Source organism: Nilaparvata lugens, chromosome 7 (assembly GCF_014356525.2).
Source record: "Nilaparvata lugens isolate BPH chromosome 7, ASM1435652v1, whole genome shotgun sequence".
Classification (NCBI taxonomy): Eukaryota; Metazoa; Arthropoda; class Insecta; order Hemiptera; family Delphacidae; genus Nilaparvata; species Nilaparvata lugens.
Window position 1 is genome coordinate 59433759 of NC_052510.1, and position 15086 is coordinate 59448844.

Consider the following 15086-nt stretch of genomic DNA (forward strand, 5'->3'; position numbering starts at 1 on the left):
TCTAATCTATATAAATAAAAATCGAGCCTCAAATTTTGACATTCAATAACTTTTTTATGTGTGCACCGAATTGATGATTTTTTTCAGTTGTGTTCGTTATGTTCAGGACCAGGTTTATGGCCTATCAAATTTATAATCCGACTCCAGGACTCTTTCCTATGGTCCTTCAAAGTTTACATGTAATCCTTATGGGAAAAGATTTGTGAGCTGGCCACACACAGAAAAAAAAATCTGGTGTGGCGCACTCACACAACTTTCCTTACCGTTATGAAAATTGATCACCTGACGCTAGTGTTCCCGCGCATCTCAAGTCTACTATTCAAAGATTTGAGCCAGCTGGTGACAGGGCAATAACGCTGGAGACACACATGAGGTCTGCTATCTCTTCATAGTGAATGATTCAATAGAATCAACAATAATTTGCAATTGAATAATCACATTTTCTCGAATTTAAAGCTTATTTTCAATTTTAGGTGAAAATATTACTGAACATTAATTGTAGAAATTTTCATGCTCAATCTACTCCACTTGATTTTTTTTGTTCCAATTGTATCTGAAGCCTGATAATTGGGAATCTATCTGCATTGATGGGGCGGAGCTCCTGAAATTTTTACAGATATGGGAATTGTGGCAGTTGATAGAGCTTATCGATGACTATTTTAGGTATGAATTTGATCAAAATCGTTGGAGCCGTTTCCGAGAAAATCACGAAAAACCCTGTTTTTGACATCATTTTCGCCATTTTAGCCGCCATCTTGAATTGCATTTGATCGAGATTGTTCGTGTCGGATCCTTATAGTGAAAGGACCGTAAGTTCCAAATTTCAATTCATTCCGTTAATTGGGAGATGAGATATCGTGTACACAGACGCACATACACTCATACACACACACACACACACACACACACACACACACACACACATACAGACCAATACCCAGAAACCAGTTTTTCGGACTCGGGGGACCTTGAAACGTATAGAAATTTAGGTACCTTAATTTTTTTCGGAAAGCAATACTTTCCTTACCTTACCATAGGGCAAGGAAAGTAAAAAAATCAGCTGTTATAATCATTGCGTCATACAACAGCCGTTGGTAGATAGTTGACAAGAGTGTGTGCTGCTCAATAACCGCCCATGTATTTTATTCTAAACACCCCGACTGAAATCAATATGACTGTTCTGTGTGTAACCATCCAGCAGTGCGGCTTCAGGAGACTTACATGCTCTAAAGACATTGCTTTGTCTCGAATAATATTGTGCTGTCTTCGGTGTTCAGGATTTTTAGTAAATAATGTATTTTACAGTTGGAAAAGTATCTATATAAATAGAATGTCGCATCGCACCTCCTCAGGTGTGCATCCAGCTTAAGTTTGTCTTGAGAGGCATTAAACTATTTGACGGTACGAAGTTTGCCGGGCCATCTAGTAGAAGATAAAACTGTTGAATAAACTATTTTATCTATGACCACTCTCAAGAAAAAAGTATAACAAACTGGAAGCATGACGAATTGAAAACTTGACCTACTGAAATATTTTAGAATTGAGAATAGGCTTATAACCATCCTCGGTATATTGAGAATCTATATGGAGAATTTCAAATTAATCAGTCCAGTAGTTCAGATGTGATTCATTCGTGAATCTCCTATCCCGTACGTGTATGAGCCAATTTTTTCCTTTATTATATCATGGATTATTTTATTGGATGAAACCATCAAATACGATTTTTTGAAAATAGGTTTCAGGGTAGAAAAAGCATTCGTGCCACAATAAGGTACACACATTGAATCTAACATTGTACACAATAAAAGCATTTTTGGTGAATGTTAATACGAACTTTGATTGATTTCATTTGTAACGTAGCCCTGTCTGTTCTTCATCTATATTCAATCAATCAAATCAATTTATTGCCACAGACAAACACATCAATTTAAAAAACAAAAAACACAGACAAAAAACAGACAAAACACATCAAACACGTGACAATTTGTATCGGCCACGTCAATATTACAAACTATATTAGAGATCATACCACAATAGCAATTACCTAAAAATCTAGATAGACTCCATGTTAACATTGAAATATTCATCAACATCCAATATTCATATCATAATAAAGGAAAGAATTGGCTTATACAAGTACGGGATTGGAAATTCACGAATGACGCATCATCACGTCTGAACTGATTATGTTGAAATTTTGGTTGTAGAGTCTCAATTAACCGAGGATGGTTATAGGCCTATTTTAAATTCTTCAAGATTTTACAAGTTCAAGTTTTCACTTTGTCAAGTTTTTAATTACACCCTTGCGAAGCACGGGTTACCTACAAGTCCTCAATAAACCAATTATTATTTTATCTTCACAACACCCACATTTTTTAGCTGACAAAAAATGTTGGAAAATTGAGGAAAGCTACAAATTATTAATTTATACTCGACTGAGTCATTGTCAATATTGTAGAACCGTTCCATAATTGAATAAAAACACACATATGTTGTCAAATTCTATACATTTTTATTCGGTACACGACCATGGTTTCGTGACCACACCGGTCACATTTTCAAGTTGACTGGAAACTGAAAGTTGACTGGAAACTGAAGTTGACTGTAGTACCACACCGGTCACATTTTCAAGTTGACTGGAAACTAAAAGTTGACTGGAAACTGAAGTTGACTGTAGTACCACACCGGTCACATTTTCAAGTTAACTGGAACTGAAGTTGACTGGAAACTGAAGTTGACTGTAGTACCACACCGGTCACATTTTCAAGTTAACTGGAAACTGAAAGTTGACTGGAAACTGAAGTTGACTGTAGTACCACACCGGTCACATTTTCAAGTTGACTGGAAACTGAAAGTTGACTGGAAACTGAAGTTGACTGTAGTACCACACCGGTCACATTTTCAAGTTGACTGGAAACTAAAGTTGACTGAAAACAGAAAGTTGACTGGAAACTGAAGTTGACTGTAGTCAACTTCAGTTTCCAGTCAACTTTAAAATGTGACCGGTGTGGTACTACAGTCAACTTCAGTTTCCAGTCAACTTTCAGTTTCCAGTCAACTTGAAAATGTGACCGGTGTGGTCACGAAACCATGGTCGTGTACCGAATAAAAATGTATAGAATTTGACAAAATATGTTTGTTTTTATTCAATTAATTTATACTCACTTTCTTCTAAAGGGTTACTGAAATTATCGAAGCACAATAAGAGTTTCAAGTACTCGTCTAAAGGGTAATCTACTTGATAACATTTATTCTGTTTCAAAATACCTGACATTTCAAATTCAATCATAAATTAGGAATAATTTGAATCTTATCATCAATTTTTTAGTTGGTGAAATTGTAGTGGATGCTACATAGTTGAATGAGAATCAACCTCTTCTAGCTATAATGAAACACTGGAATTCTTGATATATCATGAATTAAGGCTGCTCAGTACACCTTTTTATTTTTATTTAAATTGGATAATCTTTTTCAATATAATTGTTAAGATCATTCATTATAAGAGTGAGAAAAAGTGGCAACTGAAATTTTCAAGTGGTTTAATAAGCGAGTTATGGGATGTTGAAGTGCTAAACTCAGTTTTCTTTTCAGATCATAAACGGTTTCGAAATTTCCATTGCAGGTTTTTTAATACATTCAGTATATCATTGACTTTGTTCTAATATGCGGTTTTTCGCGATTCATGCCAAAATAAACAGGTTATCGAATTAACAAAAATGCTACTTTTTTATTTATGAACGATATGGGGAATAAAATGTTTTAGTTTGGAGAGTTTTTAGTAAGAGAAGTTCTAATAATATAGTCGAAACCGTTTATGATCTGGAAAGAAAACGAAATCTGGAAAGTTAACACTTCAACAACCCATAACTCGCTTATTAGACCACTTGGAAATTTCAGTTGCCACTTTATCTCACTCTTATAATGATCTTAACAATTATATTGAAAAAGATTATCCAATTTAAATAATAAAAAAAGTGTACCGAACAGTCTCAATTGTAGTATCCACAATATTATTATACATATTAAGACAATATTTTGATGTTTTAGTATGGATAAAATATCACTATATCTCACCGAAAAACAGTATCTGAACTCATTTAGCTAGTTATCCTAATCAATTGGATAGTTCTAACCACTAGATAATTCGGTAACTGAATCCATTTAATTTATGGATTACATAAAAATGTTTTGCAATCCCTGAAAACCAATTCAATTTTATCCCACCAATAATCAAAGATGAGGTTTGATAAATAAAAAAACTATCTTGTTCATGATGTAAACGAATTCTATTTCAACAATCACATTATCACGACCAGATCTTTTTAAAGGCCTAAAAATATTCATATTTTCAAGTTTCAGTTTCAATTTTCCAATATTATAATTATAATTTGTTAAATTCGTAGATAATTTAAAATGCTCAAGACTCTTGGAACTTTTCTTGTCCCAAGACAAGTAGAAGCTACAAACATTATCTTACCATAATAATTATAGTTTCATAGTCCGCTTGAAGAGTTGTAACCCTCCGTTATCGATAAAAGTCACAAAAAGTACAAATTTCAATATTAATTCTCATCAACAATGTAGACAAAATAAATTATCAAGTGCTAATATATAAAAGTAGGCCTATCGATACCAATAATATAAAATATTCTTCATTAAGAAATAGGTCCTGATTCTTCAGGAATCTGTGAATTGAGTTTCAATTTCATAAACCTATCTACTTAATCTTTGAATATATTTGAGTAGTGCAACAATCCTCAAAATTTTAGGTCATGAGTACAAAATGATCAGTAAGCATTTCACTCAAAATTTTGTAAAATATTTTCAATCCTCAAATCTAGAAAATATTTTTTTCCATAGAATTATCAGAACCCTTTTTATTTTTTCTTTTACTTTCCTTGCCCTATTACCATAGGTAAGGAAAGTATTGCTTTCCGAAAAAAATTAAGGTACCCCAATTTCTAAATTTCTATACGTTTAAAGGTCCTCTGAGTCCAAAAAACTGGTTTGAAAACACGACCGGTTTTGGCCAATTATGCTATTATCAAGTGTCTAAATTAGAAAATTATTAATTAAGATATTTTTTGAATGATAAAACAAAATGATTCCATTGAAAATATTTAGATGAGGGACTGGGATCAGGCTTTAAAATATTTGAAACAATATATAAAAAATGCAATCTCCTGGGAAATTAATACTGTCATGGCAAACTAGATGTATAAATCAGTCGAATACAAATTTAGTGTTTTGAACAAGACTCTGCCAAAAAATATCTTTCAAGGTATGGGGATTTGATCACGTTCAAACTCAATATATTACTTCTTATCCGATTAAACAAATTTGAACCTCTTACTCCGAAAATCCTACGGAATGATAGGCCTCTAATGGAGAACGATATTTCGTTTTTTTCAGAGGCAAGTAGTTCATTATCATCATCATTTGCACATTCTTCTTTCTATCTGAACAACTTACTAATAAGCAAATGCTTACTGATTATTTCCAAATTTGTTGATATCATCTAGCTAACTGAGATGCTTAAAGTGATTATTATAAAGTATTCAACAATAATTATTATCATAGTTTTTGATCTAAATCTAGTCGTCAATAAATTAATCTATCAATATTTTTAAAAGTTATCTTTGTATTATTATTTGAGTGCATGCAAGAAACAACTAACTTAATGAAATACTGAATTTGCATTATTCTAATAACAGCACTTTTCATGGTTTAGCAAATATGAACAATTTTTATTATTGCGAATTTTAGGTTACTTCATCACATCTCTCTATCGATTTCTAAAATATTATTTTTATCCAGTTATTCTAATCATCATATCCTTTCGAATAGGCTACGACAAATTTATTTCTTAGGAAAGAACTTGTATAATTTATTATACGTCAGAAATGTATGCTTCAGATGAGTTAGTAAAGTTGATCAATTCTTAAAATAACTTACAATCACTGTTACTCACAAAAGTGAAGTTTTTTAATACAATTAGTACATACACTAAATAGTAATAAAATGCAGTTAATTCATCACTCCAATCGTAATATCGCTCCAATCGTACATTCGTACATGTAAACCGATGGAAACTAAACTGTTTTGTAGTAACCTTTTTTCATCGGAAATGTAGGATTCGCTCTGAATAGAATCGTTTGGTTGATTATTGAATGCACTGTAGCTAAATCTATTCAAAAATATGTATCAAAAAAACTTGATAGGTGGAAGCATTCAAATTTATTTTTACATATATGAGCAGTAATTAGGAATTAAATATTGAATCAGATAATTAATTATTTCTCCATAAACTACTGTCTCAGATTATAATGTTTACTAATTGAACCTCTTGGTAAATTCTATAAAAATAAACCATATCATCTATTTATGTGGTTGAAACACATTCTGGTTGATATTGAATTGTTCAATGAAGTCTTTTTAATCTCCAATTCTCACTGAATCCACATTTTGACACTAATTAGCTGATATTGATGACTTTGATCCTGAATTGCGTCTTCGCCGTAACTGTTTCCAGAACCTTCTTTCCATGGATTTATCCTGAAATATGAGAAAACTTCATTAGAACAGCCCATAACTGTTTTCAAATCTGGTAGTTGTGTCAATAATATTCCCTTATACTAGTTGTGTCATGTCCCTTATACTCCGTGCAAATCTTCTTCAGACTTAGAGGAATTTGCGGCGCAGGAAAATGGAGGGAGATCAGCCAATTGCAGTGATGGATTGAGTCATAGGTGGAAGCGTAGTTGTCAATTTGTCGAATAGAGTCAGTCGAGTCTGTGATTGCAGAGAGGAAACTTCCTAAGTTTAACATGAGCGCTTTAATACTCTCTGGAAATTAAAAATTTCCGTTGTATCCCTGCCGCTGTATGCCTTCTCTGCTGCGCATGTCCATCCCAAGTCCGAAGTTAATTTGAACGGAGTATAGAAGTCAGAGTGTTTATTTATTTTTTTGAGAAGTCGAGCATTCCATATGCATTCCAAGCTTTCAATATGGAACAATAATAATAATATTATATCAATTCGCTTCTCAATTAGGTATTTGATAAAAATAATAATATCCAGTCACCTGGCTAGCTCAGGTCTGGTGTCTTAAGGAGCAACTGATCAATTTCTGGGCCTCTGACATAACCTAACGACTGCTTTTCAGGCAGCCGGGACCGACGGTTTGACATGTCCATCCGAAAAACACGGGTTTTTTATAATAACTTATGACTCTGGTGAGCTACAACATGTCATGTTAATTAATCTATATATATAAAAGCTAAATGGCACTCACTCACTGACTGGCTGACTAACTGACTCACTCACTCGCAGAACTAGAAATCTACCGGACCAAAAACTTTCAAATTCAATAGGTATGTTCAGTTAGCCCTTTAGAGGCGCACTGAGAACGGATTTGAAAAAAATTCCAAAGATATGCCCAAAATCTGCGTTTTTCCAGCGTTTTTTAGCGTTTTCCCAGCTTCATCGAGAACAAATGAACAGAAAATGTTCAAATTTAGTACAGAAGCTAAGCTAGGGTGTAATAATGTTGTGTTAGAAGGAATTTGAAATAACTTCAAAAATACGCCCAAAATCTGCGTTTTTCCAGCGTTTTTTTTTGCGTTTTCTCAGCTTTATCGAGAACAAATGAACATAAAATGTTCAAATTTACTACAGAAGCTCAGCTGGGGTGTATTAATGTTGTGTTGGAAGGAATAATTTGAAATAACGCCAAAGATACACCCAAAATTAGCGGTTTTTGCGTTTTCTCAGTTATTTCATCAAGTAATAGACAGAAAATTTTCAAATTTGGGACAGAGGTTTAGATAGGGTCTAAACATTTTGTAATGCGGTGACTTTAATATTTCATCAAAGATACGCTCAAAGTAAGCGTTTTTCCAACGGTTTTCTCAGCTTTTCTGCGTTTTCTCAGTACTTTGACTTTCTGATGGAATGAAGCATGCTCAAATGAAAAACGCAGGCGAGTGAATCGAGCCCGCTGATCTCATTTTTGGACGATCCAGTCGGGGGTCCAGGGGGCCCCCTGGCTAGACGGATATGGCGAGCGAAGCGAGCCTGACGGCTAGTAAAGTATAAAAAGGCTAATTCAATCCTCCATGTTATTTTCATATCAACAGTGGTAGAATGGAATAAAATAGAATAGAATGACTGTCTTAATTTTTGACCTATGAGTGTTAGTGGAGTAGTGACTAGTTTTGAATGGTAGCCCTATAATAGAACAAATTGATGCTCTATGGTTTATTATGCTCTCTATAGTGTAGGCTATATCAACCAAATCTCATCAGTCAATAATCACTAACGTTCAGGTGCATACGTTCCAGTTTATATAGATGATTAATAAATTATTGTCTAATTGAATAAAAACACACATATGTTTTCAAATTCTACACAGTTTTTTCCGGTACAAGACCATGGTATCGTGACCACACCGGTCACATTTTAAGTTGACCGGTCACATTTTCAGTCAAAGAAACGAAACCAAGGTCGTGTACCGAATAAAACTGTGTAGAATTTGGCATCATATGTGTGTTTCTATTCAATTATGGAACGGTTATAATATTGACAATGACTCGGTCAAATTTTTAAATTATTGTCTGTTGAGGATGTTGCCATCAATTTGAAGGCAGATAAATTGTTGTATTATCCTATTAAATTGAAATTACATGTGGTTGTCGTTGGTTTTGGTTGGACGAGTTGGCAGCACTGGCACTAGCAGTTGATGAGTTGGCACTATTGTTTTGGGTGGGTTGGGCATTGATGGGCATCGTGGTGGGGATGTCATCAATGGAGTCACGACTGAACAGTCTCATCAGTCGGTTGCTGGAGCTTGAACAGCTGGTATGTTCTTCGCTCTTCGTGGTGCGAAGGAATTTCAGTCTGAAACAAGAATTATACAAACTTTCATTTGTATTTTTTTCTTTAGGGCTATTTCTGAATATAAATAAAAATAAAAATCCAAGTACCGTACCCTTTTTAAATTTATTTAGTTATGATCAGAAGAAGAAGGAAAAGAAGAAGAAGAAGAACTTTTTGTGTAGTTGAGAAGTTGATATTGTGGTAATTATTCATATTGAATGAAAAAGACTAAGAATTTGTCAAAAAATCACTGATTTATTGATAATAAGAAAGTATATTGATAATAAGATAATAAGAAATTCAGTTTATCAGAGATTGACAATGGTGTAATAACCGAAACCGGTCTTTCTTATTATCAATAAATCAGTGGTTTTTTGACAATTTCTTATTCTTTTTCATTCAAGAAGAAGAACGACATGTTTCGGCTATATAATATGCCATTATCCCATTGATACCCATGTGGTTACTTAGATTTTTATTTTTATTTATAAACTTCCATTTATTCATCAATAAATAGATATTTATCTCGGGCCACTTCCGTGTTTCGGATGGACACGTTAAGCTGTCGGTCCCAGCTGCCTGAAAAGCAGTCGTTAGGTCATGTCAGAGGCCCTGAAATTGATCAGTTGCGCCCTGATAACTCTGACACCAGACCTGAGCCAGCCAAGTCACTCGATTTTATTATTATTATGCATCAATACAATTAGTTTATTCATGGGAGTTTTAATCAGGGTTTTAGCACATTACATGTGTACTTGTACAAGTGGACGCTTGGTTATGCATGACCAAACGCGCAGAAGAGAAAAAAATTGGGATGAGCAATAGGAACATTCACACTGAACGTGTGCACTTGCTGGTTGTGTTCAGTATCAACTTTGACTATTGACAGAATTCTGTCCATAGTCAAAGGTATCAGCTACATGCAAGTCACAACGTGTTTCAATGGCAATTTCCAGATTTTGTTATTCGGCTCATGCATGATCTGACGTGCACTTGCGCATTTATTTATTTAATCATTCAGAATTACACAACTTACAGGAAAGTACCACCCAAAACGGCCAAAACGGTTCCAATTATTATTCCAATTTATACAACAGTCCAAATGTAGCTAGGTTACATGCATTCAATGTGATCACACCCTTAAATCAAATAAAAATTAGGTTTGATTATGATGAAAATTATGAAATAATGTGTTGTCATTGGGTTCTGACCTATCCTGGAATTTTTTAATCTGTAAAGCTAGTCGGTCAAAGTGGTCGAAAATTGATTTACAAAATTCTTACTTCACAGATAGACAGACTCGAACGAAAGTGTGTTGATTTGAAATCTTTAATAAATAGCAAATAATTTCTTATATATTGTGCTATCCATGATGAAGTGCGAGTTAATAATCCGCTTTTGAACTGTTATGACGACACTACAGTCTCATATTAGACTATTAGTTTATTAGAATGTAGTGTCGTCAGTCTAATATTAGACTATTAGTTTATTAGAATGTAGTGTCGTCAGTCTTATATTAGACTGTAGTATCGTCAGTCTAAAATTAGTCAGTCTACAGTCTAATATTAGTCTGTAGTGTCGTCATAATAGTTCAAAAACTGAGCATAAATTATTATTTGAGTCCGTGTATTCAGTTCAGTGTACATAATTATGTACTACTCTTCCTTTATTAGTCTATGAATTAAACTATTCCAATTTATTTATGAAATGCTGTGATACTTTTCTAAAAATATTATGTACCGGTGACAGAAAAAGTGTTTTCTACTCACATTCTATTGCTTTTAGAATGTCTGGAATCAGCAGAATGACTTCTACGGAGACGAAGTTTGTTGAAAAAACCATTTTTAGTATTTGAAGTGGTCCTCATCCTAATCACACAACTGTCTGAACGATTTCCCTGCAAATTAAGTGAATTTATCAATCAATCATTCATTAAATTTATATAAAAATATCCTGCTTCAGACTGGCATGTAAAAGTGATGAATGTAAGGATAATTGAATTTAGAATGATTATGATGATGAAGATAATTAGTTTCAATTCATGAAGAACTGATTATTACATCAACGGTGTTTGATACATTTAAATATATAATATGTAGGCTATGTATATTATAATGAAGTCATCACTAAGTAATTGATATCATGTATTCAAATATTGAATATAATCCTATAAATGAGTGAGCATGGATGATGATTATAATGATTGTGATGATGATAGCTACTTTATAATAACATTTCTATTAAAAATCTCATAATAGGCATATTGAACTCTGTTGGCAGGTTTTAGATATTTTACAAGAATAGGAGCATGCATTTTGGGTTGAATTATTGAACGAACGAATTCTCATCACTTTATTGAACGGTTATTCAGCTCTTCTCACTCCAATTAACCTCCATTATAAAAAATATTTCAAGGGAGATAGAAGTAGAAAATACTATCTGTAAAATATTCTGAAATTCAATATTTTGACATGCATTGGAAAGGTACCATAGATTCTGCATGATATCTGAAATTGGTACCTAGTATTATAGAGTACTTTCAACTGTGGTAGAGTCACTTGAATTTTAGTTTTATGGTGCTCGGAATTCTAATAATTATTATACAAATTACAGCATCATTTTTTTGAGATAAAGAGACGGGACAGTTATTACTAGAGCACTGTCTCCTATCTCCCCCGAAAGGTATTAACTCACGGAGAAGCTAATTGAAAAATTTTCGATATAAAACATGGAATACTAGAAGATTTCGAGAGTGAGGACAATTTCAAGAGCACAATCCCCCAGAAAGTTATGTAGATAATTCACACGAAGAAACTAACTAAAAAGTTGTTTACCAGACTAAACATTTGTGGAGTGATATAAATATTGTTTCTCATATTTTACATTTAAACATTCACTAACATAAAAGCTAATTGAAATCTTTCGATTATACAAAACTTTTTGGAATACTGAAAGATTTTGAGAGTTAGGACAATTACTATATAGAGTAAATCCCCCCGAAAGTTAGTTCAAACGAAGAAGCCAACTAAAAATTGTTTGATCAGACTGAAAAAATTAAATTTTGACTTTGAAAAACTGTTGGAAAAAAGACACCAAACTATAAATTAATAGAACCGGATGTAGGAGAAAATGTTGATACCTTGGGTTCACAGAGCTAAGTGTGCTGGAATGTGATACGATTTGTTCCCTGCAGATCAAAAACCTTGCATATCACTTTAATTCGTTCCTTCTCACTCTTGGTGTAACACACGGTAGAACTGCGACTAGACGAAAATGTCAGCGCCTGCCAACAGGGCCCAACACACATCACAACTTAGCAATTTTTTCTCAAAAATTATCGTAAAAAATGATGTCAGACGCTGTGAAAACATCTAGTTTTAACGCCAGACGTGGTAGTTTTCCCTGAGAACATCAGGTTGACGTTTACTCAATCGATCGTGATCGTTATCGTGCTATAATAGAGCAAAGTAAGCTTCTTCTTTAACTGTGATTCCTTAACTTGATACGTAATGGGTTTCTTCTCGATTGAACAAGATGACAGGTGATTTTTAGGAAAAGGGTTCAACATAATATTTTCCTTGCTGCAAGTGTCGCTACTTCTACTTTATAACATAATATGTGGAGTTAGTGAATATTAAAAGTTGATATTAAGAAAATGTGGGCTAAATACTGGACTTGATGTGTTTTTCTAGTCACTGTTAAAAACGACTTGGAGTTAGTGGCACAAAAATCTCAATTTCACTAAAATTTGGACTTAGTGTATTTTCCTTGTACGCCCACGATATGCCTCATAACAGAATGTCGCAACCGCTAGGCTACTTCATAGCTTGTGGCACAAATCTATAAATTGAGTCTGGGTTTTGCATTACTACAATGGTTTTATTTTCTGCTACATATTGGAAATCAATCACTCAACTTATAATAATGTTGTAGAATAATCTAACCACGGTATCTAAATTGAAGTTCTACTGTACTAAATAAAACAGATTCAGCACAAATTCATGTATGAATGAGGAGGTGGTGAGTATTCAAAAAATGATTACCATTCATTTGATCGAGTCCAGAATCAGGTTGTCAACAAGAATAGACTGTACCGTACCAATAGTATGTGGTTAGTAGGACTGCAGTCTACAGAGTGTTCGAAAAAGACACACACCTTAAGGATTTCACTCTTTTTTTAAAAATGTTATGTGTTATTCTATCTAAATATATTACTTGATCATATTTATTATTATGAACCAAATTCAGGAAAAGAAGAAATTTTGGGCTGGTTACCTGTTTTTTCATTCCAATATTGTAATGTGATCGAATAAAATCAAGACCTTGCCTTGATAATGATGATAAACCCTAAGTCAACAAAAGCGTAGAGACTAATAAATCAAATCGTTTTATAGGAAAAAGGAAACTTGAAAATGTGATGAATGTTGAAACTAGTAGGTAGTGTTCATGTAAAAAAATTAAAAGGAGTACTAGTTATTCCTATAATAATTAAACAATTTAAGTAGCCCTAATAATATTTTATTGGTTATAGAAATATGATGACTGTGTATATTTAGGATCCTTATACCATTAGTGATTCTTATTTTGAATGAATCTCAGGAGGTGAAGGTTCCCATGTAATAAGTTTAAACTATACCTGATCAGTACTCAGTGAACATAGAGAATAATGAATCAAATATTTTTTATAGAAATATAATGACTGTGTAATAGGGCCTTAATACAATCAGTTTTTGCTGTGATATAGAATGGATAGCCTATCATGAAATATGTACTGTCAAGGTCAACTTGTGTGAATTTTAAACTTTATAGGGTCAGTCCTAATACCATCTGCACCTATTGTGATATGGGATGAATCTGAGGAGTATACTGCCAAGGTTCAGAAGTGAGTAGTTTAAGGCTGTGCAAAGGCTAAAAAAAAACGTTCTATTGATGATATTTTCCAAAGTTTTCCGATTTGTATATCATCAAGCTATCAATTAAAAAAGTTTTCTCAGGAAAACATTTTTTTCTGATCATTACTTTTCGAGATATGAGCGCCTGAAGTTTAAATTTTTGGGACAGAACATTTCAAATTCGGTTAGAGATAAATCCATGAGATTTGGAGGATTGATTCTTCATGGTATTGTTGATCTATTAAAACAAAAAAATTCTGAAAATATCAATTTTAAATGAAGTTATTCAATTTACCAAAAATAACTCAACAAAAAGTTATTTTTGGTCATTATTAGTAAATTGGATAACTTCATCAAAAATTGGTATTCTCAGAAAATGTCTGTTTTACTAGATCAACAATACCATGAAGAATCAATCCTCTAAATCTCATAGATTTATCTCTTACCGAATTTAAAATGTTCTGTCCCGAAAATTTAAACTTTAGGCGCTCATATCTCAAAAAGTAATGATCGGAAAAAAATGTTTTCCTGAGAAAACTTTTTTAATTGATAGCTTGATGATATACAAATCGGAAAACTTTGAAAAATATCACCAGTAGAAAGTTTATTTTTAGCCTTTGTCCAGCCTTAAACTTTATAGGGTTCTAATACCATCAATTCTCAACTTTTTATCGTGATATCAAATGGTATTGGTCGGGAGGCATCAGAAGCCCTCATAAACTCGCCCTATATGTAGATTCTGATTCAAACTCTGTTAACTCTGGTACTGTGATGCAGCACTCTGAACATTATAATAAGTAATTTAAAAACTTTAGGAGATAGGTACTCCAACATAATACTAAGTCTTTAATAAAAGAAATAATAAGTAATTTGAAAACTTTAGGAGATAGGTACTCCAACATAATACTAAGTCTTTAATAAAATAAACCCACGACAACATGCTCTGTTTATTAAAAAAAATTATTAATAATTTATATTTATTTTTCTTTATATAACATATTTCCAATATTGTAATAGTTAAGTGAGAATAATATTAAGGTAGAATTCTGCAGAATTTTTCATTTTACAGTTATTATAGATAGGAATTCTTCCCCCACACACGGACCAATAGTCTATGTGGGGGAATATTTATTTCCTGAAAATATTTGTTATTGAATTGAGATGTAAATGTCTTATTGATGTTTTTTTTTTTTTTTTGATGGAAATAAATTGAATTGAATTGAATCTTAGGAGTATACTGTAAAGGTTGCTACATGACATAGAGTTCAAACTCTATAGGGCCCTAATACCATCAATTCATATTGTGATATGAAATGA

General features: G+C 32.9%; 1 protein-coding gene across 1 annotated transcript in view; it reads right to left on the reverse strand.

Annotated features, from left to right (window-relative positions):
* Positions 1-5006: 5006 nt before the first annotated feature.
* LOC111053522 overlaps positions 5007-15086 on the reverse strand; it is a 167126-nt gene continuing 157046 nt past the window's right edge. Inside the window, exons 29-31 of the mRNA XM_039431992.1 lie at positions 10647-10774; positions 8685-8898; positions 5007-6555 (exon numbers count right to left, since the gene is read on the reverse strand). Coding sequence (XP_039287926.1) covers positions 6472-6555; positions 8685-8898; positions 10647-10774 — 426 coding nt within the window. The 3' untranslated portion in view covers positions 5007-6471. The remainder of the gene's footprint in view (positions 6556-8684; positions 8899-10646; positions 10775-15086) is intronic.